This window comes from Condylura cristata, unplaced genomic scaffold (genome assembly GCF_000260355.1).
Source record: "Condylura cristata isolate star-nosed mole 26May11 unplaced genomic scaffold, ConCri1.0 scaffold00011, whole genome shotgun sequence".
Classification (NCBI taxonomy): Eukaryota; Metazoa; Chordata; class Mammalia; order Eulipotyphla; family Talpidae; genus Condylura; species Condylura cristata.
Window position 1 is genome coordinate 2,641,088 of NW_004567112.1, and position 24,792 is coordinate 2,665,879.

General features: G+C 49.6%; 2 protein-coding genes across 3 annotated transcripts in view; one reads left to right on the forward strand and one right to left on the reverse strand.

The window, feature by feature from the left end:
• The window catches only part of FAM175B (family with sequence similarity 175, member B), a 23,871-nt gene extending 5,219 nt beyond the window's left edge, over nt 1-18,652 (reverse strand). The window contains exons 1-7 of the mRNA XM_004680371.2: nt 18,552-18,652; nt 14,202-14,292; nt 10,640-10,676; nt 9,191-9,257; nt 2,747-2,937; nt 1,826-1,945; nt 1,370-1,454 (exon numbers count right to left, since the gene is read on the reverse strand). Coding sequence (XP_004680428.1) covers nt 1,370-1,454; nt 1,826-1,945; nt 2,747-2,937; nt 9,191-9,257; nt 10,640-10,676; nt 14,202-14,292; nt 18,552-18,650 — 690 coding nt within the window. The 5' untranslated portion in view covers nt 18,651-18,652. The remainder of the gene's footprint in view (nt 1-1,369; nt 1,455-1,825; nt 1,946-2,746; nt 2,938-9,190; nt 9,258-10,639; nt 10,677-14,201; nt 14,293-18,551) is intronic.
• Nucleotides 18,653-24,618: 5,966 nt separating this feature from the next.
• Nucleotides 24,619-24,792, forward strand: part of METTL10 (methyltransferase like 10) — a 12,633-nt gene continuing 12,459 nt past the window's right edge. For both annotated transcript variants that reach the window (XM_012723973.1, XM_004680960.2), the window contains exon 1: nt 24,619-24,769. In XM_012723973.1, the coding sequence (XP_012579427.1) occupies nt 24,663-24,769 (107 nt within the window). In that variant the 5' untranslated portion in view covers nt 24,619-24,662. The remainder of the gene's footprint in view (nt 24,770-24,792) is intronic.

Sequence of the window (24,792 nt, forward strand, 5' to 3'; positions counted from 1 at the left end):
AGACACACAGTGGGATACTCTCCCATGACAAGGTGGGATAGTGCCACTCGTGACACGGGGCCTGGATGGAGTGCGCTAGTGAAGCCAGCCACGGGGGAGCTAAAGATCTTACTCCTCTGGGGAACACAGAAAAGCAAAAACAAAACCAACCCTTCACTCTGACAACAGAGTGGTGCTGACCAGAGCGGAAGGGGGGGTCCGGGAGGGTCGGGTGGCTGGACCCCAGGAGCGGGGGTGGGTGTGACATGGAGAACATGCAGCCCTCGAGCCTATACTGCGCTGCAAGCCAATGTGGCCTCAATCAAAAAAACAAAACAAACCTGAAAAACCTGAAATACCTGAGTATATTTTGGAATTTCCCCATGACAATACAGAAGAGAAAAGGGGTCTGAAAGACAAGCCGCAGGCAGCGGGGTCTGAGCCGGGGCCCACACGCGCTGGCCGCCAGCGAGTGCAGCACAGCTACCCAGGGGCTGCGAGACAGCGCTCGGCGCCTGCACAATCATGACTTCAGGCCAAGGAGCTGGTTTTCACTGCGTGTTCCTTCCACTGTGAAAGAGCAGACGCTGGACAGCTGGCTGGTCCCGGCTGAGTGCTGCGAAGGCCCGTCCTGCTGGGCACTGCGACCGTGGGGCACTCTGGCCCCAGACCCCTCCCAGAGGCTGCTGCCTGTGGGCACCCGGCCGCACTCAGGCTGCTCCTGGTGTTCTCTGCCGCCTGCCTCGCCTCTCTCCCCTCGCACGCAGCCTTCCTCCACATTAGCCAGGCCTTCTGCGGCTGGGAGGCTCCCCAGTTAGGTCATTTTCCTTCTTGTCCTCAAAGGTTCTTTTGTTCTCAGGGCTTTAGAGCAAATTACTCTAAAGAACACCCAGGCGATGATGAAAAGACCGTGGGAAAAGGTGTCAACACCTGGCTCGGGTCTGGCTCACAGGAGCTGTTTCCGTAAGCATTTGCTGCACGGATGACCAGGCAGGCGCAGGCCCTGCGCTCCTCCCACGGACGGGGGTGGAGGGGGCAGAGGGGGCAGAGGGGGCAGAGAAGCAGGCGTGGAGCTGTGCCGGGGCCACGGCCTCCGGGGTGGCGGAAGGACCAGTCAGCTGTGCGCACAGCAACTCCCTGGCTCTCGGTCCACAGAGATGATGTCAGACGTGGGATGTGGGTGCTAAACAGTGCCACGGGTGTGCACTGCGAGACCCGCTGGACACGTGGGCAGGAGAAGGGCAGGGGAGGCTGGCAGGAGGGAGCACACGCTTAGGGGCGACTCCGGCAGTCGGGTCACAGTTATTCGTTAGATGGGAGGGAGGCAACGTAGAATTCAAAGGATCTGGGTTACAGAAGTAAGACGAAAACTAATAAATAAACCAGTTACCTGCACTTTCTCCTGCAGTGCGTTGTAAACCTGATAAATTGCCCTGATGTCTTTCATTACTCCATCCTTATCAAAAAAGTCAGTACTAGAAGAGAGAGAAAAAAGATGTCACCAATATATAAGAACTGTCCTGTGACTGCATGCTCAGTGCAGCGGATGCCCACTAGCAGGCGACACACGAGGCGACAATGCCCACGTGGACACGGCCTGCAGCGCGTCACCTTCAGATGCTCAAAAATACAAATGCCCGCTGCACCTTTCACAGCAGTGGCAAAAATAAATGAGTCAGTTGTGGCAAATGAAGACAAAAAGCAGTACTGGTGAAAGTAAACTACCTTTCTAAGGAGAATAAATGCTGGCTCTCTAGAGGTGGTGGTCCAGAGAGGATCTGATTTCCCATCTCTCCACAGACGTGGACAAAGGAAAAGAAACCGCTCTCACTGCCTTTCCACTTACCCGTGCTCTTTGATGACTTTGGCATAGCTCTGGGAAGTGTTTGGCACTGAAGACACCTTGTACTCCTGCTGGCTAGTGTTGCCCAGGTTGGGGATAGCAAGGGAGAGCCTCTGGTTATACCTGCGGCGAGAGGGAGGCTGGGCTTAGCACACTGCTCTGGGGAACAGCCCCAGGCGACGGCGCCCCCTGCCCACACGGACGAACCAACAGAAGGTCCCAGGGAGCCCCCACAAGCCCGGGCCAGGAAGCAGCTACCCCGACTGCAGGCCAAGGTCATGCATGGCTCACACAGCGTCACGTGCCCACAGTGGCTGAGTGCCGAGAAGGTTGTAGACACACCTACTGATGAGTTAACAGTCTTGAAAATGGCTATTTATTTAACAATTGATCACTTATTTTCTGTGTGTCAAATGAATTTCTTCTACAAGTGAATTTCTAGAAGGAAACATTCTCTGATGTTCAGATGCATCATGATCATGGATCTTTTACTGTGTTTGCTTTAACATGTCCAGAGTGCAAAACCCTCATTAACCAGTAGGTGGATCAATTTTACAATTCTGTCTTTGAAATCTATGTTTCAAAATTACAATCACATTTCCAGAGCAATGAAATTGTATTTCAGCATAATAGATTATGGAGCAGCAAAGAACGACTTCCAGCTGCTTATTCCTGTAAGACTTCAGGCATAATTAACATTACTTGCTAATGCATCTTGATTCAGAAACGATTCTAATTTACACAATAACTGACAAGGAAAATGCATTCTCTTTCTACAAAAAGAAACAAAAAGCCATAGCTAAAAGAGAAATATCAAAGGTTTTTTTAAAAGATGCAATAAAACACACATTTTGAAAGCTATGAATCTCAATTGTATCATCATTTTCCCTGTTTATGCGCGGCTGGTGGGAGCTCTTTCTTTACCTTCGATTTGGTCTAAAGAGAACGTATTCTAAAGCGTGAGTAGAATTGTTGGCGGTGGAGATGAAGCTGAAGAGAAGGAAAACGAGGTCGGGAACCCCGAGGATGCGGGTGAGCTGCTTGTGGACAACCTGCTCCCTGAACGACATCTGCTGTGGCGTGTTTCGCCGGAATCTGTACCACCCGATAACTTTCTATGACAAGAACAGAAGAAAAAAGTAGCAAAAGTTGCACAAAATCTTAACGCTTAGTCATGGAAGTGTCCAAACACTTGCACACAAAGGTTCATAGTAGTTTTACCTACAACAGCCCCACACTGAAAACAGCCCAGCTGTCCAGCAGCAGGTGAGAGGGAGCCTCCCTGGTGGCCTAGGGGCTACTCACAGCACTATCCCAAGAATGCCTGTGCTCCCTCGGGCAAGGGAGTGACCCCCAGGGCGCAGCAGACCTCTCCTGATCCACCTGCTGCTCCCCTCAGCAGTGTGCTTCAATAGATCCTGCCTGTTCTGCTCCCCGCTCTGTCTCTGGGGAATTCTCACACCTCTGGCCTGCACCCCAGTTCATCTATGCAAAAACAAAGTGAACAAATGCACAAATTGTTCATCCACACATGCAAAGCCCACTCAGCGATCACAGGGAACAAGGCAGCATGTAACAACCACACAGGTAAATTCCCAAATAACTATGCTGCGTGAAAGAAGCCAGACCTCTTTTCCCAGAAGTATATGCTATAGGACTTTATTCATATAAAATTCCAGAAAAGGGAAACTAATTGACATGTGGCATAAAGCAGATGTGTTGTGGACCAGGATGGGGTGGGGAAGAGTGAGGAGAAGGGACAGGAACAGGGCAAGGGGAAAATTCTACAGATACCGATGTTACCATGATGACAGTTTTCCAGGGATACACATTTATCAAAACTTAAAAAGTTTAGCATACCTACTGGCTAAGTGACTCAAACTGATATGCTCTCTGAAACAGTATTTCTCATGATTTGATCTTCTGGACATCTAGAGGGCAGAGCCCCTAAGTGGACCCTGGGAGCCCCCCACAATGCTCCTGGGCCCCCCACAGCTACCACGTCAGAACCTCAAAGAGGAGCATCAGGAACTGAATTCAGGATGCTTTCCATCAGTTTTCATGTGCATACTACAGTTTAAAAGTATCGGTTGTAGGCCCTCCCTGGTGGCGCAGCGGGTTAAAGCACAGCACAAAGAAGCTTAAGTCTGTTCCACATGAGTTCGATCCCCGCCTGCCCTGGAGGAGACCCACATGGCGAGGCAGACCTCTCCTGACCCGCCCACTGCTCCCCTCAGCAGTGTACCTCGTCGATCTGCCTGCTCTGCACCCCACTCTGTCTCTGATGAATCCTTTCACCCTCCGCATCTCTGACCTGTACCCCAGTTCTGTACGAATAAATAAATAAATCTTAAAAAAAAAAAAGTATCGGTTGTAGGCGTATTTCATGTAGTTCTAGATTAGAAAAATACTCTTCTTCGGCCCTCCCTGGTGGCGCAGCGGGTTAAGGCACAGCACTGAGAATCTAAAGCCCACTTCCGCATGAGTTCGATTCCCGCCTGCCCCGGAGGTGACCACATGGCGAGGCAGACCTCTCCTGACCCGCCTGCTGCTCCCCTCAGCAGTGTACTTCGTCGATCTGCCTGTTCTGTTCCCCACTCTGTCTCTGGTGAAGCCTCTCACCGCCCCTGAGCCTCTGGCCTGTGCCCCAGTTCTGTATGCATAAATAAATAAATCTTTAAAAAAGAAAGAAAGAAAGAAAAATACTCTTCATAGAGCTCTTTGAAGCAAACGGAGTAACAGTTCTGTCTTAAGAGTAAAGGTAGTTTAAAAGCTTAAAATTGTTAAGTAGGATGTTAAAGCAATCCATACGTTCAGACCACATCTCGGCACTTCGATGCTGGAAGGGAACACGGTGCTCAGCCTGCAGGCAGGTCACAGATATCTTTACTATTGATCATGCTCCTGGGTAAGTCAGGTTTTCTCTGCTGAGTTCACGTCACCTTCAAGGAACCACCGGGAACGAAGTAGTCCCTGGCCTCCAGGAGTACGGCCGAGAAGGCATCTCCCAGGACACCCTCCAAAAGGGAAGAAAACCCACCCATTCCTGCCACCACAGCCCTAGGGAGAGGCTCTGTTCAGTCACACAGCTAATGGTGACGACCGAGACTGGGACCAGTCTTTTCCAGTGGCCTGCACTGACCCACACATGCCAGTGGGTCAGGTGGAGGTTGTAAGGCAAAGTAGGTTCCCGTAGGAAAAAAGTGTGTGGGCCCTCCCTGGTGGCGCACTAGGTTAAAGCACAGCACTAAGAAGCTAAAGCCACTTCCGCATGAGTTCAATCCCCGCTTGCCCCGGAGGAGACCACACGGCGCAGCAGACCTCTCCTGGCCCGCCTGCTGGTCCCCTCAGCAGTATACTTCGTCAATCTGCCTGTTCTGCTCCCCACTCTGTCTGGTGAATCCTCTCACCCTCCACATCTCTGGCCTGTACCCCAGTTCTATGAATAAATGAATAAATCTAAAAAAAAAAAAAGTGTGTAAGGAAACATCGCTGACAGATGGTCACCCACTCGTGAGCCCTGACGCTGGCGTGGGCGCCTGTGTGCCAGGACGCGCCTCACTCTCCGTTCAGTCCTGCTGGGATCCAGGCGGTGCCCAGCACTTTGGCTGGACTCTGGAAATACTTGGTGAACAGCTCTGGCCAGTGGCTCAGAGCGGAGGAATACTGGTTTTTCCTCATGCTGACTCCGACTGCTTTAACCTCACCTGTCGTTTCTGGAAAGCAGGGGTCTCAAGGCTTTATTTTGGACAGCAACTGTGGGAAATCAACTCACTTCATGTTTAGAAAAAGGTGCCCCCATTCTAAAGATGAGATGTCCAGTTAATTGGCACTGGGGCACCTCCCATTCCACCTGCTGGAGCTGAGAGGCTAGTGGCAGGCGAGAGGAACACCACCGCTGACGCGGAAAGGCCTATCTGTGATAGCGGGCTTGGGTGGTGGCGAAAAATAATAGACCTCTTTCCTATCTTTGCTGGCGTTTCGTATGAAATTTTCACGAAGACCGGCCCCCTCCTCTGCGCCAGACATTCGCCACATTTTCTGGAGCCAGAACAGTCACGCACACTGGACGCGTTTATCAACTCTGTGTTCTTTGGGATCTTGTAACGAATGATATTAAGATGGCTGTTATGTTTCTCATTATCTATTTCAGCAGATGCTTCCAGAAGGCAGAGATCTTCCTCTTACTTGCATTTTTGGCTTCGGCCCCAAACCTGAAGCTGGTGTGAGCTTCAGTAACACAACATGGGTTCATCTGAGCAGTAGTTTAGCATGCGACGACAGGACACTTACTGAGGGAATGTTCGTATCAAAACATTAGCCTGAGTCATGACTAACATTTTCAATGTAGCATTGCAGGTGGTACAATAAACTTTTTGAGGAGAAGACATAATTTTGTACCTTTTCTGGGGAGAAAACCCAAACTAGAATAAACTATAAAGCTGTCCAGCCTAAATGTTAGAAATCATCTATGCTTTTATGCTGGAAATTTGGATTTTTTTCAAAAATCCTTAAGGGTTTGGGCTCTCCCTGGTGGTGCAACGGATTAAAGCATAGCACTACAAAGCTAGCTGAAGCTGCTTTGGCACCAGTTCAATCCCCATCTGGGGAGTGACCCACAGGGCGCAGCAGACCTCTCCTGACCCGCCCGCTGCTCCCTTCAGCAGTGGGCTTTGTGATCTGCCTGTCCTGCTCCCCACTTTGTCTCTGGTGAATCCTCTCACTGTCCTGCACCTCTGGCTTGTGCTCCAGTTCTGTATGCAGAAATAAATCAATCTTAAAAAAAAAATCCTTAAAGTTTTATATTATGTTATCACAGGAAATACAGAGTGTTTCCTGCCCTTGACAAACACTATAGAAAACAATTTCCAAATCCTTGAAGCAACAAACTCTTACCTTTAATTGAAAAAGAAAAAGACATTCATTTTAGCAGAAAGTTCTATAAAATTAAAACCTGCACATGACCTTTTCACTTCCTTGAGAATCCTGACCCTGTGAAGCAAAGGTGATGCTGCCCAGTCCACTGTCTCTCAAGATGACAAACCCAATTCTACAAGCGTGTAGCACAGATCAGGGGGGCACCTACCCACTACTGTGGCTCCAGACAAAACTACAGTGTCAAGGTCCTTTTCTTTTTTTCAACTTATTTTCAATTATAGAGTAAGAAAGAAATAAAAATCCTTGCGAAGTAGTCTCCCACCATCAGCAGCGCCTCCCGACCCCTTCCCCAAAACCCCAACTTCACATTTCTAAATGTGATCCCCTGCCTTCTAGATCTTTTTCTGTCCATTTACATACCTACTCAGACTTCTGCTTTTACACAGAATGGGCTGAAATTCTCATCTCCTTTTTTCATTTGCTGTTAGAGACCTTCTATGTGGTAGCCTGGCCCCTCATTCTTGTTCAGGGAGTCTTTACCTCCCCAGTGCAGAGGAATCAGCTAAGTGACTTAACCTTCAAAGTCCTCACTATTTGGCAAGGACTGGATCCTTGGCTCCATCACTACTTGCTGGTGACCTTAAGCAAGTTAATGAGCCATAGCTGCCTCAACTACACTATGGGGGGCTAGGGGGAGCCTTAACCACAATTTACCTCAAAGGGCTGTTGCAAGGATTAAATGTGTCAATATCTGGAAAATGTGGAGAGTGAGACCTGGCATAGAGCTTCCAGTGTTCAATCATGTTTTCATATCTTTGTGCCTAGATGCAATTATTTACTTGGGCCAGATTCCTAGAGGTGGAACTGTGTGTTTAAAATTCTGTTATTGCAAAACTCTCCTTTAAATGTCTGTATCAATTTACATTCCCACCAACTACAGCTCCCCTGTTACCCACAGGCTTGCCAACACTGGAAATTAGCAAGCCTTTTATGCTTTTGCCAATCTGATGGGCAAAAATAATAGTATCATGTTGTTTCCACTTGTGTTTCTGATTAGGGTTGAATAACTTTTCCTTTATTCCATAGCCATTTGTAGATTTTTGGGTGAATTTCCTGTTCATACTCTTTATTCATTTTCCCCACTTTTAATTTTTTAATCTATTTAAAATAAGACCTCCTGGTATTTGTAATAAGTAGCTAGTGCTCCAGAAAACTGTGCTCCAGCAAGAGCTTTTATGGAACACACTTCGTCAACGTTTTTAGACTGTATAGGGGCAGTTCATTACCCGAAATATAGAAATAAATGAGAGAGGAGGTTAAGGCAGTGCCTGGGTGAGAGAGATGACCTGCCAAGAGATTCCAGAATATCTAGCCCCAGGCAAGCTATTGAGAAGGGGGGCCAGACTGCCTTTGGCTGTGGCGACCCCCTCTCTCACGGGGCGGGGACTGGGCCACCTTTGCTGAGCCCGATCACCTCCTAGCCTCTCATCATACCACGAAGCCCTGCACCTGAGAAAGGTCACTGGTCTATTCTCCTTGTACCTCACTCAGCTCCTGAACCCCTCTTCAGATGCCTCAGAACCAAGGCCCAAACTGCCACGAGTCTTTAAACGCACAGGTAATTTTTAAAATAATGCATGCTTCTTTACAAAGCATTTTGTTTTAACAAGTTGGAAACTTAACCCCCCCCAAGCTGTTTTTCCTAGAATGAATACACCCAGGAAAAAGTAAACTACATACACGTTATTACAGAGTAAACTATAAATGAGACCATGTGATAATGCTGCAGCTAGAAAACTTTGGTTCATTTCCAAGTCTATTTAGACTTGTCACAAATAACCTGAACAGCCTATGCAGATGCTGACAGGAACAATGCACACACGAGCCTTTGGAAAAATCTCCATATGCCACGTTAACTGAGAATAGTATATCCAAAGGTGTTTGCAACAAGTTAGGTTTCTGAGAAATATTTTTCTTGATTATAAAGTTAAGGAATGTACCTTAAATATTTGCAGAATTATCTCTGAAATTACAAAGCGGAAAACTATCACCACTCAGAATCCACTGAATACTGTGATATTCTGTGTGCCGGTTCGTTATTTAAGATTCTGGTTTGTACATAATGGAATCATTATTTGGGAGTAGCCTAACTCCATCAGGCGCTGCTTTATTATACTGGTCGAAAAGAGAGAGCGCCGCGCAACGGGGCAGAATGGCACTACTCGGGGGCCGCTCGCTGTGTCCTCCGCTTCGAGCTGCAGTTTCCGAGAGCCTGTGCACCGCCAGGTGAGAACTCACGCTGCAGGTCTTTATTTTCCTATTGATAAATGACAAGTATCGGCTTCTCCACAAATGATCTCTAAAACCTACTTGTCAGCAGAACTCTGACACTAACAACAGATTGACGGCTTCAGCTTATCTTCCTTTCTGGTTCTCAAGCTGCTGCCAAGGAATGATTCCAAAGGAGTGTGGACGACAAGCAGGACGTACCTTTCTGCGGTCCTTGAGAATTCTGTCCAGACTCTCCTCGTTAACTTTGCTTGCATAGTCATAAAAACTGGGGGTTTTTAAGAGAAAAACAAAGTTTATTAAAATCACATAGTATCGCACAAGGATACATGCATCTGTGGCTGTCTCCCTGGGACATCTCTTGCTAAGTTCAGTGACAGAGACCTGTCTTCAATCGGCAACTAGCGGCTTCGGTCTAAGTGCTGCCAACTTAAGGAGCCTTCTGGCCTCAAAGCTCTCAGGAGCTGCCATATCCAAGGCGGGATGGAGTGTGGGAGGCGCTGACAGCAATTAACTACAAAGTGTGCGGTTTTAAGTAGTTGTGACATCTTTCCCTTGTTTTTAAGTATCAATTACCGGTGAAAATAAAAGACACAGGAGGTCATTTTCTGAGACTAAGGCACTCAGCCCCACCCGTTCTCACCAGAGTCCATGTCTTCCTGCCTCCAACCTGGGAAGTAAGCAGTAGTTTGGGGCAACAAGTTTTATTTCTATTTCTGTAGCCGAAGACCCTGGGGCCACCAGAGCCGAGGCAGGGGCCTCCCTGCGGTCACGGTGCAGGCCCTCGCTGGCCCTGACGACCACTGGAGGTGGCCTTTGGAGTGCCACCCTCCCCACACACTGCGAGCCAGGTTCAGCAGGGCACGTTCCCTGAGCTGCAGTAAGATCAATGATCCAGGAGCAGGGACAGCGGCTATGGCCAGGTCTGCAGGTACTGTGCGGCCAGGACACACCTTGAAGTATCCTGCACAGGTAGCTCTCTAGCAAAATGACAAGCCTCTGAAGTAATAACAGGTAGGTGTGTGGGGGAATGGGTGAGTGGCTCAGAGTGGCCAGCCTGGGAGGCGAGCAGCGACCTGGCTTCCGGAAAAGTAGAGGAAAGGCCCAGGGTGGCCTAACAAGCAGAGTTCAAGTTGCCACGCAGTCATCAGTGGAAGCACGTGAGGCCTCGGAGGAAGGCCTAGGCAGTGGCGGGGCGCCCAGACTGTCTCATTCTCCCTTCTGATGTCTCTCGTCCTAGTTTTCTGTCCCTACGTGGCCCTAATATGCAAAGGTGTACGGGCACTTCAATATCCAAAAACACGTCAAAGCCGTTTCCTTATATTTTCCACTTGAACACGACCTTTTTAAATTCCTCTTGAAAACACCTTAAACTATTTTACCTGCTGATGATTGCTGATTAGCTTCTTTTCATTTGGCTCAAGAGTCTGCTTAGAAGGCTGTTCTAGACCATTTCAGGCCATGGAGGCCAACATCGACACTGTCTCCCCCTCCTTTCCTAACCTGACCTGCCACCAGGAGGACGCTGGGCCCCAACACAGAAGCGGGCTGGGAGGGCGTCTCACACATGGTTTTATGGCTGCGGCCGCAAGGCTCTGGACTGTAACCCATTAATCTTTTAATAAGGACAAAAAGCAAGATGTGGCTTACCTAAAAAGTCTGGAACAAGGTTGATGGTTATGGATTTCTGTAATGAGAAAGAAGAAATACACTGCAGTTAACCACGTGAGATAAAGACAACTAAAACATAACCCAGCATTTTTTTTCCAACCAAAATCTTAGTAAATAGTTCTCCTCCTCCCAACAGGTGCTGGCTGTACTGAGGGAGGGTCATGCATTTTCTTCACATTTAAACCCAGGGCACATTCTCTGAATAGCATCATCCAGAGGAAGAGGAAGCTCTCTCACTTGTCCCCAGGTGAGGCGCTTCTATCCGAGGGCAGCTCTCGGGCCCTGGACCAGTCAAGATGAGCTAGACCGGAGAAACCAGCAGCTGAAGTGCTGGATTGGGTGCATGGGGAGGGAGGAGGGGGTGGATAAGAGCTTGGGACAGCCTGAGCCAGGGGCCCTGCAGGGAAAGCGCCCAATGATGGGGGCCTATTAACCCTTTCAAAGTGGATCCGTGCCAAGGGAAACAGACTTTGGGAAGGCAAATCCTGAAGGCTTCTGAGGCCTGCTGTGGTGAACCAGAGCGGCCAACTTCTGCAGGCTCTCTGAGCAGGAGGCCGAGGTGAGGATGCTGTGTGAGGCCAAGTGCCTGGCTCACCTCTCAAGTCTGTAGTAACTTCTCCTGCGGCCACTATCCCTGCTAGTTACAAAGCCACAGCCGTAGGGCTCCAGGCTACCATGTGAACTCAATTAAAATGAAACCACAGCCCTACATTGCAGGAGGCTGTGCCTGGAAGTTTCTGCGCCCATGTCAGTGTTACTGAGCATGCAAAACCTCCTCAGGAGAGGGAAGTTCATTTGCTGAGCGTGGCTGTTTAGTGACTCGAGTAAGAAAACCTTCCCTAGAAATACCTGTCTTCTTTTATCACCAAAAATGAGCGTCTACCACCATAAGTTATCTCAGAGACACTGCAAGGTGATTAGGCTGTGGGGCATTTTTAGCAAAAATATGACCTAGACTTCAAGAAAAAGGAAAAACCACCTCCTGCTTGAAAGAATATCGTCTTTTTAATGTCCGCAGGCAGGTCCACGGCAGGGAGCGGCGCCCGCAGCCGCGTCAGGAAGAGCGTGGGCTGGCCAGGGCAGAGGCGCCGAGGAAGCTCTGCAGGCTGCAGGCGCGCGGCAGGAAAGCACCCGAGAAGGTGCTCGCGCAAGGCACGCACGCGCTCCGGGCACGCTCCGTCACTGGCTGAGCCCCTACATGCGCTCCAGAGACCAAGTGGTGTTTTCTGAAGACAGTCCGAGTTCTCCACGAGATGGTGCTATGGCCGGGACTCCAAGGCCACGGCCGCACCCCTGACAGCACTGCGGGCCGGGACCGACCTCTGGGAGCCTAACGCCCCTGGGCGGTGCGGAATCCGGGGTCCTGCTCTTGTGGCGTCTCGCTCTGGGGTGCTGCTGCCCCTCCCGGTGGGTGAACAGGGCCGGTGGAGAACCCTGCGTGCCTCCCGCCTCTCACCTCCCAGAACCGGGGCTGCAAGGCCCCAGGCCAGAAGACTCAGGGTGGCCTGCCCTACCACCTCTAGGACTGGGCGGCTCTGCTTGGAGGTGGCGCTGCCCTTAAAATGGACATGTTATCTGGCCCTCCCTGGTGGCGCAGCAGGTTACAGCGCAGCACTAAGAAGCTAAAGCCGCTTTACCACGAGTTCCATCCTCGCCCCAGAGGTGACCCTCAGGGCGTGGCAGCCCTCTCCTGACCCACCCGCTGCTCCCCTCAGCAGTGGACTTCATTGATCTGTCTGTTCTGCTCCCCACTGTCTCTGGTGATCCTCTCACCGCCCCTGCACCTCTGGCCTGTACCCAGTTCTGTATGAATAAAGAAATCAATCTTTACAAAAAAGAAATGGACACGTATTCAACAAGATGTAGACTGGGCACAAAATGTGCTATCTACAGAGTCCTCCTTTTTGTCTGGAGTAAACTAACACTTCTGGGCGTGGACTCCGGCATTTCTCAACAAAGTAAGTATGGTCCATTCATGTCGTTTAAAACATCTCCCCCTGGAGTCTATGGTCTGCCAGAACGTTCCTCCCCGCTGTGGGACAAAACTTTGCTCTCGGCCCTTCCCCTCACACCTGGCTTTTCAAACCGTTCTCCAGAGTCTTAGTTGACAGTTTCTAACATAGTCATTTTAAAAAGAAAACAACTACCCTGAAAATCAGACATTTAAGCTGATATTAGCAGACACTTTGTCCATGAGATTCATCAATATTCCAAGTTGAGCGCAACTCTTAACCAGAGGCTGGCAGCAAAGGGCTGCCAAGACCTTTCTGACGGGACGCTACAGCTGGTGCCATCTCCACGGGGACTGGTATTTACTGCGAGAACTGGAAGTTTATGAATTAGCCTCAGGACATTATGCTGCTGAATCTGAATTATTCTTGCATTCCACTTCTTAAAATTAAGTAGCCAGAATGCTGATGAGAATACCGCTGCTGTGATCAGACCAGATTCCAGCGGTCTTGCACTTTGCTGTCGGCTGAGTGCCACTGACAATTGAACCTTCATCTGCCAAATGAATTCTGAAACCCAAGTGCAAACAATAAGGAACTACGCAGATGTCTGATGTGGCCAAAGCCTCGACTTTAGAATTTCAAGGAGTCGAGTAAAACAAAGCTGAAGAAAACAGCTACATTCTGCACACCAACGCTTACAAACCAGATTGTGACGGGCGGGTCTGACAGACCCAGCTGTTCACTCCCTTGTCCTCCCCAAGTCTACCTCCCTTCACTCCTCACCCTGGTCTCCCGAGCAGGGTGCTAGAGGGCCATCGGGTCCGAGACTGGAGCGGGAACCCCAACTGGCCTCACTCCCAGCAGTCCTTCAGACCACTCACCTTCTCAGAACCACACCCGAGGGAGGCCCTGGGTGTTTCTGGACCCCTGGCTCTGTGCTCCTCTGACATAGCACCCATGGGCCCGAAGTTCATCTTCCTGACTTCAGCCACTAGCAATTTCTTCCAACACATGGGACTTCCTCTGTTCCTTTCCTACAACGCTCATCTAGCACCTAGGCCTGCCTGGAATTTCTGCATACTTGTCCTGATCTTCCCGTGCCGCTGGGAGACAGGCCGGGTCTGGGGGGGTCCTCTAGCTCATGACCTACACATGGACATCCTTCAGTAAATGTCAGCTGCGTAGCTGAAGGAGCTGCTACTTAGTGAGATGCTCAGATGTAGCCAACAGCTTATGGAAACAAGTGAGCACATCCTTGGCAGATCCCTCCCGGAGGGCCGAGTACAGATGAGGTCAGTGGGATGCTGGCAAGGGGACAAGCCAGTGTGCGCATCTGATGCTAACCACTCTGATGTGAGCACTAAGTGCATTAGGACACAGCCAGTCAGCGAGTGTGGGAGCGGCCGGCGGGTGAGACAGCTCACTGATGCTACACTCACAAGGATGCTCTGCAAGTCTCCCCTGTCTTCTTACTTCATTTTATCAGCAACAGTAATTTGCACTGTGATTTGGTTACCTTCGATGTACTGTTTCGATCCATGGAAACCAAACAGCACACCCAGAGGCCGGCACAGCACTGGCTCACTTACCAATCACTTGCAGAAGTTCTGTGTTGCTGATCTGTGAGTCGCTGATGCTGAAGGCTTCCTCTTGCCTGACCTCTCCCAGCAAAAACCCTTCCTGAAAGCAAGGAAAGAAAACAGCTGCAGACAGACTCCTCTTACTGGCGTTAAGAGGAATCGAGGACAGAATTTCATCATGATGTTGATGGTAATCCAAGTTTGCCATGTAAACTACTACAGCCCCTCATGCAAGACAAAGCTAATCAGAAACACAGCTGTTCACTGGATTGAAAAAAGAAGCCCACGGCTAGGTGAACTACTTTTATCCCCTCGAGTACTCTGTTTTCACCCAAGTGAAAATTAGTAGTGCTTCGTCATCATTTAAATCCTAGGAAGTGTAAAAACCAAAGTAAAAAAATCTCAGGAAGCAGAAACCGTCGAAAATTGTTTTCCTAAGACAGCGTAAAACTGATTTCATTGATTTAAAAACACAGAAAATGATGAAAGAATAAGAAGTTAACACAACACCCACCTGCTTGCTCCTGTACGGGCTGACATGGGAAACCAGGGTGTCATCAGTAAGGCAAAGCTACCCCCACATGGAAGGTTTCCTTTAGCAAATACAGAGGCTAACTGAGTGACGCCGCTGGGGAACCTACATAGCAAGATCAACTTCGAGCTCCTCAGAGCTGACCTCACAGTCCAAGAGCCTGGTGTCAAGTTCAGAGTAAGTGTGGCTGAGCACAGACACTCCAAAGCCCAGTGACATCCCTGTAGAGAACTCTCGGCTGGCTGGATCTCCCTCCCCACATACCCACTTGGCCCATCACCTTCCCTCCATCGGGCCCTTTAGGCAACTGGCCCCTATCAGAGCCTCAGCGAGGCCTTCCCAGCAATGCCGTAGCCACAGGGTCTGCCGCGCACTCTTCCTGTCAGCCTGCATTGTTCTCCTCAGTCTTCTCACTCACGTATTACACATTCAGATCAATCAATAAATGCCTCCCTCCCACTAAAATCCAAGTTCGTTAGGGCGGGGAGAGCCTGTTCACTGCTATAGCTTGGCACCTCACAAGGGCCACGTACCTAGCAGGGCTCCGTCAACACTGGGTGAGGCAACATGAGAAGCAATGTCCTCGTACCACATGACTCTATTCTAGGTTGAGCTTCAAACCAAGCAGAGCAGTTGCCTAGTTTTAAAACATTTCCAGTTGGATGTGAGGGCCTGTGGGGGTGGGGGGGAGGCAGAGGCTTTACAGCATGGTCTTGGACTGGATTAGGGCAATGAACTGTCCTAAAATCTCAAACTCATGTATAGGGCACTTCTCAAATTGAACACTATTTAGATAACTTGAAAATATTTTTTTTTCAGACTTGAGTGTCCATGACTACCAGTTTGAGAAACATCTACAGAAGTTTGTTTGATCGTTGAAAAGTTATCAGTTATGAGTTCTCATTACAAAAGAGAAGCTTTCTGTTTATAACAGGTTGAAACACTTTTTTAATCAAAGTGGAAAAAAAAAAAGTTTCAAATTCCTACAGAACTTAAGCCCTTAAGCACCTGTCTGTAGTTTCCAAGTGTTCGTCAAGGAGTGACATATTTAGCAAAACAACACAAAAAAGCCTAGTTCAGTTTGAATTTCAGATAAACAACAAATAATTTTTATGTAGTACTTGGCATGTACTTATATTTAAAAAATACTGTTTCTTTGAAGTTCAAATTTCAGTGCATGCCCTTTATCTGGCAACTCAATCGGAGTCCTCAGTTTGAAATAGTGGTGACATTAAGACACCCTATGGCCCTCTCTGGTGGCGCAAGGGGTTAAAGCGCAGCACTGAGAAGCTGGCTGTAGCCCTTTGGTGTGAGGTGCCGCACAGCACAGAGACAGCCACAGCCGACCTCTCCTGTCTTGCCACTGCTCCCCTCAGCAGTGTTCTTCGTCCATCTGCCTGTTCTGCTCCCCACTCTGTCTCTGGTGAATCCTCTCACCGCCCCTGCACCTCTGGCCTGTACCCTGGTTCTGTGTGCATAAATAAGTATTTTTTTTAAAATGACACCCTAAAGCCCCATACAAAATGAATGCTTGTTTATTACCAGTCCGGATTACAGGAGCCAGTTTCTTTCCAGTAGGAGTAAGCAGGCTACAGCATGTGGGCTAAATCCAGCCTCGGGTGCTACTGTTCAGCTCACAAGCTAAGAATGGTTTCTACACTTTAATTGGTTAAAGAAAAATAGGAATACTATTTTATGATATGTGAAAGTTATGTGACATTCAAATTTCAGTGTCCATAAATAAAATTTTATTGGAACCAGTCACCCCCATTTACTTATTACCTATAGTTGCTTCCCTAAAACGTCAGGGCTGAGTAGTTGCTATAGAGACCAAATGGCTAGCAAAGTCTAAAATATTTACTACCTGTAAAATATTTACAGAAAAAGATCGCTCTATAGGATAATATAAACCCCAGCAGCTCTATAGAATGATGAGTGCTTTCAAAGTAATTTCTTAGACAAAACAAGAATATACTGTCAAAGTAAATTCTTGGTTCTTAACTTTTTGTTAAAGATCTATTTATTAAGGCACACAGAACTGGGGTATAGGCCAGAGGCGCAGGAGCAGTGAGAGGATTCACCAGAGACAGTGTGGGGAGCAGAATATGCAGATCGACAAAGTACATTGCTGAGGGGAGCAGCAGGTGGACCAGGAGAGGTCTGCTGTGCCATGTGGGTCACCTCTGGGGCCAGGAATCAAACTTGCAGTGAAGGGGCCTTGACTAGCTTCAGTGCTGCAGTCTAACCCATTGTGCCACCAGGGAGGGCCCTTGGTTCTTTAAATAAAATTGACATGACTTTAAAGTAGTCCGTATGGATAATTATGGCAGTTAATATAAACAGGTATGGTAATGTAAGATACATATACTCATGGCAAACTACTGCCAGGAGTGAAGATTTCATGAAGCCTCTCTAGCACCAGGCCTGGCACACAGCAGCTATTAAAGAGGTGAAGTGGTATCACTTGAATTAAATTAGTAATAATCTAAGTAACATGAGCATCTCGCAGCATTGTAGAAAAACGATCCACTTTTCAACAGGTAGCTGCTTATTCTTATAAAAGTCTTGCTTTACACATAAATCGTGGTATTACTAGCCCCCCCCCCAAAAAAAAACTAGAGCAGTGAAGAAGCATTATTGAAGCAATATTTTATATCACCAACACTAGGAGTATCACAAACCACCTATATGTGAAACTGCCTTACATTATTGAACAGATGGCTGCGGTATCAAAGCCCTTGATGCCCAGAGACAGGAGCTACCTCTGTAAACAACAATGTTTTGTAAATTCCTCTCATTAATCTCTTCCCTCAACATCGAAGAGATGAAAGGGATAATTTAATGCCATCCGATTTACTAATGGAATCACATGTCTATGAAATCAGTTCTTATTAATGGAAACTAATATTGCTGACATCAAATTCTGGTCTTTTTTTTCTGCTGGTACCCACATCTACCTTCCCCACGCCTCATATTTCACGAATTTGAATAATAATAATAATAATAGCGAATTTGAATAATTCGCTATTAACGTTTTCAAAAATCAACCCCCAATGTGGTGAGCAAACTAAATACGTGCTTTAAGATGAAAATTTTCTGATTTTACAAAGAATGTCCATCCCGAGGCCCGTGACAATAAAAAGACTATTGAAAACAGACACTGAGGCAGGCAGGCTCTGCTCCCAGCTCCTCCAAAGCCTTTGCACTTCCCACCGCTCATGCACAAGCCTGCCACTTCCCTTTTTCACTGCGACTAGTTCCGAGGTCTTAGAACAGTCGCCAAGGAACTAAACATGCAACTTCGAGGCAAGCAGACCTCGCACAGAACGCTGTTTACGTTCTCCATTTTCTATCGAGGCAAAGAAAACACACGGCTGTTATCTAACAAGTAAGAACAGTGACAGCTAGTGTTTCCCTCGTCGCACCCCAGGACAATCGGTGGGACCAGCAGGCGCTGTAGGTGGCCTCGGCAAGCTCCTTTTCAACCCCGGGCGCTCCTCTCCAAGTCTGGCAGCCCGGTTCTCAGGGAGTGGCAGGCGCTTGGTCTCCACTAAGCGACTCCTGAGACTACCGGTCGCCAGGCGAGACAGCTTTGCTAAATGGGGGACAGCGGGGCAGCGGAGGGCACCGAGTGAGGGCCCAACCCGGGGGCGAAGGAGCCGGGGCAGCAGCAGCTCGCTTGGGTCGGGAGCCGCCCGGTTCACTAGCGATTCGGGCCGGCCCGGGAGCCAGGGGAGCGGGCCGAGTGCCCCCTGCTAGGCCGCAGGCGCCGGCCCGAGACAGAGGCTGGGGGTCCCAGCGGCCGCGACTGGGGGCCCGGCACCTACGTGGTCGGCGTTGCTGTTGGCGCTGTGGAAACACACAGCGCTGAAGGTGTAGCCCGAAATGGAAGCCGCCATGATGGAAATCTCCAAATCCCCCATCATGCTCTGCGGAGGGCGCACAGCCTTCCGGCCGGCCCGCCCCGAAGCATCTTGGGAAATGAAGTCTCGGGCGCGGGCGTCCGGAGGCCCGCGCGCAGCAGTGACGGCTGCGAGTGCGCCGCGCGTGCTGCGGGCGCCGGCGCCTTGGGCTCCGCTGCGGCCTCGCGGCCGGGCAGTGTCCGGGCCGCCTTGTCTCTTTGCCAGTGAAATCCTTGGTGTTCTGAGCCAGCACCCAGGGGCTCCTGGATGACCCGAGGAAGGCGGAGCGGGCACTGGTACGCTCTGGGGCTGGAACCCGCAGAAACATGCGGTGACTTCAGCTTTCACGTGGCCACTTGGGCTGCGGCCAGGCGGAGAAGTGGTGCCCGGGAGGGAGCACAGGGGAGGAGGTGCCTGCCCATCCCGCGGCCAGGCGGCGCGAGGTGTGAGCGGTGGTCGGAGATGAACAGGTGCCGCCGCACCGACCAGATTGGACTCGAAAGCCGAAAGCGCACATTTAATGAAAACGAAGATTAAAGAAAAACCACATAAGTCACAGGTAGCTAAAACTATAACAAAGTTAGGACAAGAAACCCAGCAAAGGAACTAGCATTGCAACCACTGTTCTTCCATTCGCTCAGTTTTTCGTTTCAGATTGGGCTCCTGATTGCCCTCTCCCAAAGTTCTTTCCACTACACTCCTTACAAGCTCTGACAGGTGTGAAGCCCCAAAATCTTCGGGGCGCACACACACACTCTTTGCTCACATTTGATGAATCAGCACAGTTTTCACAATCTATCCAGAATCCTCCAACTCGCCATCACTGGTCCACCGATGGTGGTGCTCCAAGCCTTTGCCTTCAAGCTCCTGGGTCATTGTAACGGCGCTGCCTTAGGGGCCTCAACTAGCGGCTGTTCTGGCCCGTGAGGGACATTTGGCAATGTCTGGAGACATACTTAAATGTCACAACTTGGGGGAGGAATTCACCCGCATTATCTAGATGTCAGACGCCAAGGGTTCTGCTAAACAGCCCACAGCCTCCTCCACCTTGCCCCCACCCCCAAGTTTTCCCTTGTCAAAATGCCAATGGCAACTAAAATCTAGAAACTTCCCTGCCAAATACATTCTCAACACTCCAGTCAATTACCAGGCTTCTTTGTCTGACTTCATTTGCTGCTTCTACCCCCAACCTTCCCTCCACTTCCTTGCTTCCTGGTTGTCCCTATCTCTTTACCTCAGGACCTTTCCCCTTGCTCTTCCCTTTGCTTAGAATGCTCTTCTCCCTGATAGCGCAAAATTGACTCCATTATCTTTGTCTAGATGCTGTGGTATGCCACCCAGGCGTCCCCTTCTGAGGCTGATTGAATTCTTCCCAGTTGCGTAGGAGGTTGTCAGCTGACAGTTCTCAGCTATAGGCCTCCTGAAATTATTCTCAGTGGAGGAGAGTCTCATCATCCAAGATTAATCCTGCTTTTCAGGGCAACAAGTATTCACTGCATGGACTGTAGACAAATAAAAGCCCAGCACCTTCACTTTCACTTGGGGCACTTCCCCAGAGGTCAGCCCAGCTTCATAGGGTCTTATGAGGACAGTTGGGATCAGCTGAGGCTCAGTTGCAGCGAGGGCCCACCCAGCTGCCATCCCTGTCCATCCTGTTTCTTTCTCCTCCCTAACAGGCGGTGATCTTGTTAGGAATTGCCAGTCACCATCTCTCAGGTTCATTTCAGTCTTAGACTTTCCTTCCCTGGGACACAACCTGTGGCAATTTCTTAGGGTTTCACTTACCAACCAGAGAATTCTTCCCCAGTGGAACTCTCCAGATCTCCCATCATATCCCACAGAGGGTACAGAGTCTTGTAGCTGGCCCTGCCCCTCACCAGGGGGGTAGCCCTCACCCAACATTCTCAATGTTCCTTCCCTCTTTTAATTTTTCCCTTACCACTTAGTACTGTCTAACATCACCCTTATTTTACTTATTTTTCCAACCTATTTTCTTTCTCCCTCCACCAACATGTTCTGAACATCATGAAGGCAGTGATTCACTTTTGATTTGCTTACTGTAGTAGTTCTGGCATCTGAAATAATGCAATGGCAGTAGATGTTACACAATACATGAATATTGAGTGAATGTTGCATGAAAAGGTGCTAGAGGACCATGGGAGGTCCCCTAGCATCGAGCTAGAGGGTTCTGGAGACAGGAGCTGAGAAAAGGAGTAAGCTTACTGATTAGGAGGGCCTCGGGTTGCCCAGTGGAGAAACAATTTGGAATTCAGGTGGAGATGAGAGAGAAAAGAGAATCAGATGGAGTGGCAATGTCTGTGGAAGAAGGAGACGGCGTAAAGAAGGGCAGCTGAGTAGCTAGCGTGGGATTCTGGACTTCAGAGAAAAAGGAGAAGATAGGAATTTTAGGTTCTGGAATTGTGTGTATGTGATGTAATTCCCTGTGCTAACTTCTTCCTGAACACCTTCAGCAAAACATCTAGAGTGACAGAGTTCAGCCATGGAGTGGTAAAGTTGGAAGACTTTATGGTAGATTGCTTGGATTTCGGTCTCTTCTTAAACTCACTGTGTCCTTGGGAACCTCCCTGTGGCTTGGTTTGCTAATCTGTAAAATGAGGATAATACAGTCTGCTTCACGCAGCTATTAATAAATAACCTAATAGATGCCTACATAGTCCCTGGTGCACAGTGAATGTTTTATTACCAGGAAGTAGTTTAAAATCTAAAAGGGATCTATAGGCATTGACAAAACACCTCCCAGTATATCATGTAGCTATATTTTATCAAGTGAGTGCAAGTTGCAAACAATACGACTGGTAGGTTCCACTTACAGCTGCCTGTTGAAACATGGTGCATGCAAATGAGACATACTGCTGGGATGGGTCTGAACTAAGTGGGAACAAGAGGCCCATTTTCATATGGATTATGCTCACTGTGAAGTTGAGGAAACCAAGACAGAAGCGGTTTAGATTAAGTAACTCACCCAAGATCAGGCCTAAGTCCAAGTTGGCTTGACTGCCTACTCCATTATCATACAACATTGGTGTGAATCAGGCCTAAAGAGAGAAGTCCCGGTTGAGTCTTGGAGGCCTTCCTGGAAGAAGAGGGGAATGGGCATAGTTGGGCCTTGAGGCGGGGCGCAGAGCCAGATGGCTCCTGGAAGCTTTTTCGAAAGCTGCTGCAATGGCCCCAGTGAGCAGTCAGCCTAGAAGTGCTGGAAGGCAGCCAGGGGTGGCAGGATGTGAAGGTGCCCCTGAGTCCGGAGGCTGGGGAAGCAAGGTGATGCACCTTGGGCAGGAGGAGGAGGTAAGGACAAGACTTCGGTGATGGAAGGAAGGTAGGACCCAGCTGAACAGGGAAGAGAGGACTTGGAGGTTTGGGGGCTCCAAGCCCAGTTTTGAGGAGGATGGGTTTAATGTAGCAAGGGCCCTCTAGGCGGCCGCAGTGAAAGCTGAAGATAGAGAACAGAAGTCACTCGGAACAGTCGCTGGCAGTTATAGACACCCGGTGTCGGGTCTTCCTGAGCTCTTACCTGTACAGTGCATTAGCTTATATAACCTTGCTAACAGCCCCCTGAGGTAGACCCACTTTGCTCTCCATTGTATAGTAGAAGAAACTGATCTAGCATTTATAGGTAAAGGTAAAGGCATGTCGGATTTTACAGCTGATCTCTGTGAATCGCTGCAGCTGTCTTCTTGTGGGTGCTATTATTCTGGTTATGAGGGTGGGCACACGGGCTAGGAAACTGGCTCGTGGTCATGCTTACTAAGGCCGGGGTTCAAAATTTGGCAGTTCAACTGCAGAGCTGGGCATGGAGTTCCCTTTTTCCAAACCTCACTCCCTGGGGAAACGCCGGGCTCTCTAGAAGTCATGTGCTACGTGACCTTGAGGGGGCAAAGGTAAAGGCTGTAGGTTGGGAAGTGTTGGAGAATCCTGAAGGCACAGTTTTAGTTGGAGATGAGGAGGGGGCCAGGCTGAGGGGAGGGAGAGAGGCAACCCAGGGAGGGCTTAGCCTCCCGCCTCATCTGAGGGGCACCCACTGGGAGGGACTGTGTTCCTTGGCACAGCACAGCTTCTCCCTGGTGATGGGCAGCTCTCCTCAGATGGAGCATCGCCACCCCTTCCCACAGAACCCCGTTGCCCTGGGTGATCAGAGGTGGGGGGCCACACAGCCTTCAGGACTAAACAGTCAGAGTAATCCTGGAGCCAGAGAAGGAATTCTGTATAAACTGAGACCTCTTCCTGGGCCCCATACCAGCAACTGTTTATAGTGTTCGTCACACACAGCAAAAACATCTTAAAGTGTTGGCAAGACACCAGCTTGAAGACGGCCTTATGTTTCATGAACGCTTCTTAATTAGAACCTAAAACTTTTTAAGACCCACTCAGCCACATTCAAGCTTGCTTTCTCCAGCAACTAGAGTCTAGAAAAGATCAAAACAACCATTTGCCTAGGGCAGCACTAATTGGCTGTGGCATCCGGTGGTTTATTGCTCTGTAATAAAGTTACTTACGCTTTTTCTTGAGTTCTGTAATCACTATACACATGGGTTCCCATCTGTCTTTCCCCATATTGTCTCACCAGTGGTGGCCTGAAGATCTTGGGCATCTTGTAGAGGAGGAGAAGCACTTTCACTGCGAGGCGGGATTTCTGTGTGCTGGAACAGCAACTGTCGAGCTGTTTACCTCTGGGGACTTGTTATTGGGCTTCTGTTGGCCAAGACAACAGAAATGTGGCCTAGGAAACATTCCATTCACTGGGAAGGCAGCCTTGCCAGGGCCTTGAGATTCTTGCCTAGGGCACTGGACTGTAAGCAAGCACCTCACTGCTGCTTGTAGGGGCCACTTCTTCCCCCCAGCCCTCTTTAGCCTGTTAGCAAATAGTTGATTCTCTACCCCATCTGCATAGATCAGGTAAGGACAGAAGGGTTTTGAGAAATCAGCTTTATTTACAAATAGACTGCAAGTAATTAGGAGACAAACACATACCTGATTCAGAAATGAGGTTACTGAGGTTTTGGGCTCCAGAGTTGAAAATGAAGGATTTGATTGGCTAAAAAGTGGGTTAGGTTGAAAAGATGTGGACTTGGCAAAAGTTCACGGGCTAGCCACAGGGCAGTTCGTACATGAGCATGAGAGAGCTTTTCTTCAGATCATGGAGTTGCGAAGTTCTGTTGTGACCTGCGTCTGGGTAGCCTCCTCTACCTCTGAGTGCTGGTTCCACCTACCTTGTGCGCCAGGACTTTGGCTTCTACTTGCTGAGCCTATGCCCCATAGGTCCAGGTTCTGCCGCGTCTGTAAAAGCAAAACTCAGAGAGAAAGTTGGCTAAGTCTCGACCGACCTTGGTCTTGTCCTTTAGGGTCTGAGACATTTTAACCATTTGGCATCAATTTGCAAGCCCGTAAGATCAATCGCATTAAACTGCAGAACTACTGAAGGCAGTCAGACCACAAGGGGGATGAATCTCATCTTCGCTGGTGGGGAGCAATCACTGAGAACAAGTAGTCACCATCCCTACTGGCTCGATAGAGATGGGCAACCTAAGGCAGCTGGAGGCTAGGAGGCCTGGGTTCATAGTCCCACCCCTTTTGCAGCTGTCCCCAAGACCTGGCAGGAGCGGCCAGGTGACTTGAGCATTCTGGTGGAGCAGCGCTGGGGTCAAGCCAGCCTTTTTCCAAAATGCAATACATTCCAAAATGGAATGGCCCCTTATAAATGACCCCCAGATATGGTGGCGCTTGGGCGGGCTCCTGGATGAAGGAGGTGCCTCTCCGCAGGCCGCCAGGGAAGGGAGGGAGGCTAGGCTCCGAGGGACCCAGAGCTATACTTGGGAACCCCTAGTCGTGACGAAGGCGGGGCGAGAAGCGGCGCGTAGGACCGCCCGCGGCCGACCCCGCCTACCAGCCGCGCCGGGCGCGGGACGGGAGCAGTCGAGAGGAAGGCCTCCCGACGCCTAGAAGCGCCGGCCCGACGCTCGCTCTGCCCGCGGCGCGCCTCTATGGCCGTCGCTGCGGCCGTCCTGGGTGCGGGTCGGCATGAGCGCGGGCGCGGGTGGCGGAGGCGCAGCTCCTGAGGCGCGGTCTCGGGGGCGTAGCCCGGGAGCGGAAGGCTTCGCCCCGTCGGCGCTGGGGACCCGAGAGCAGTGAGTGTGGCGCGGGGCCGGGG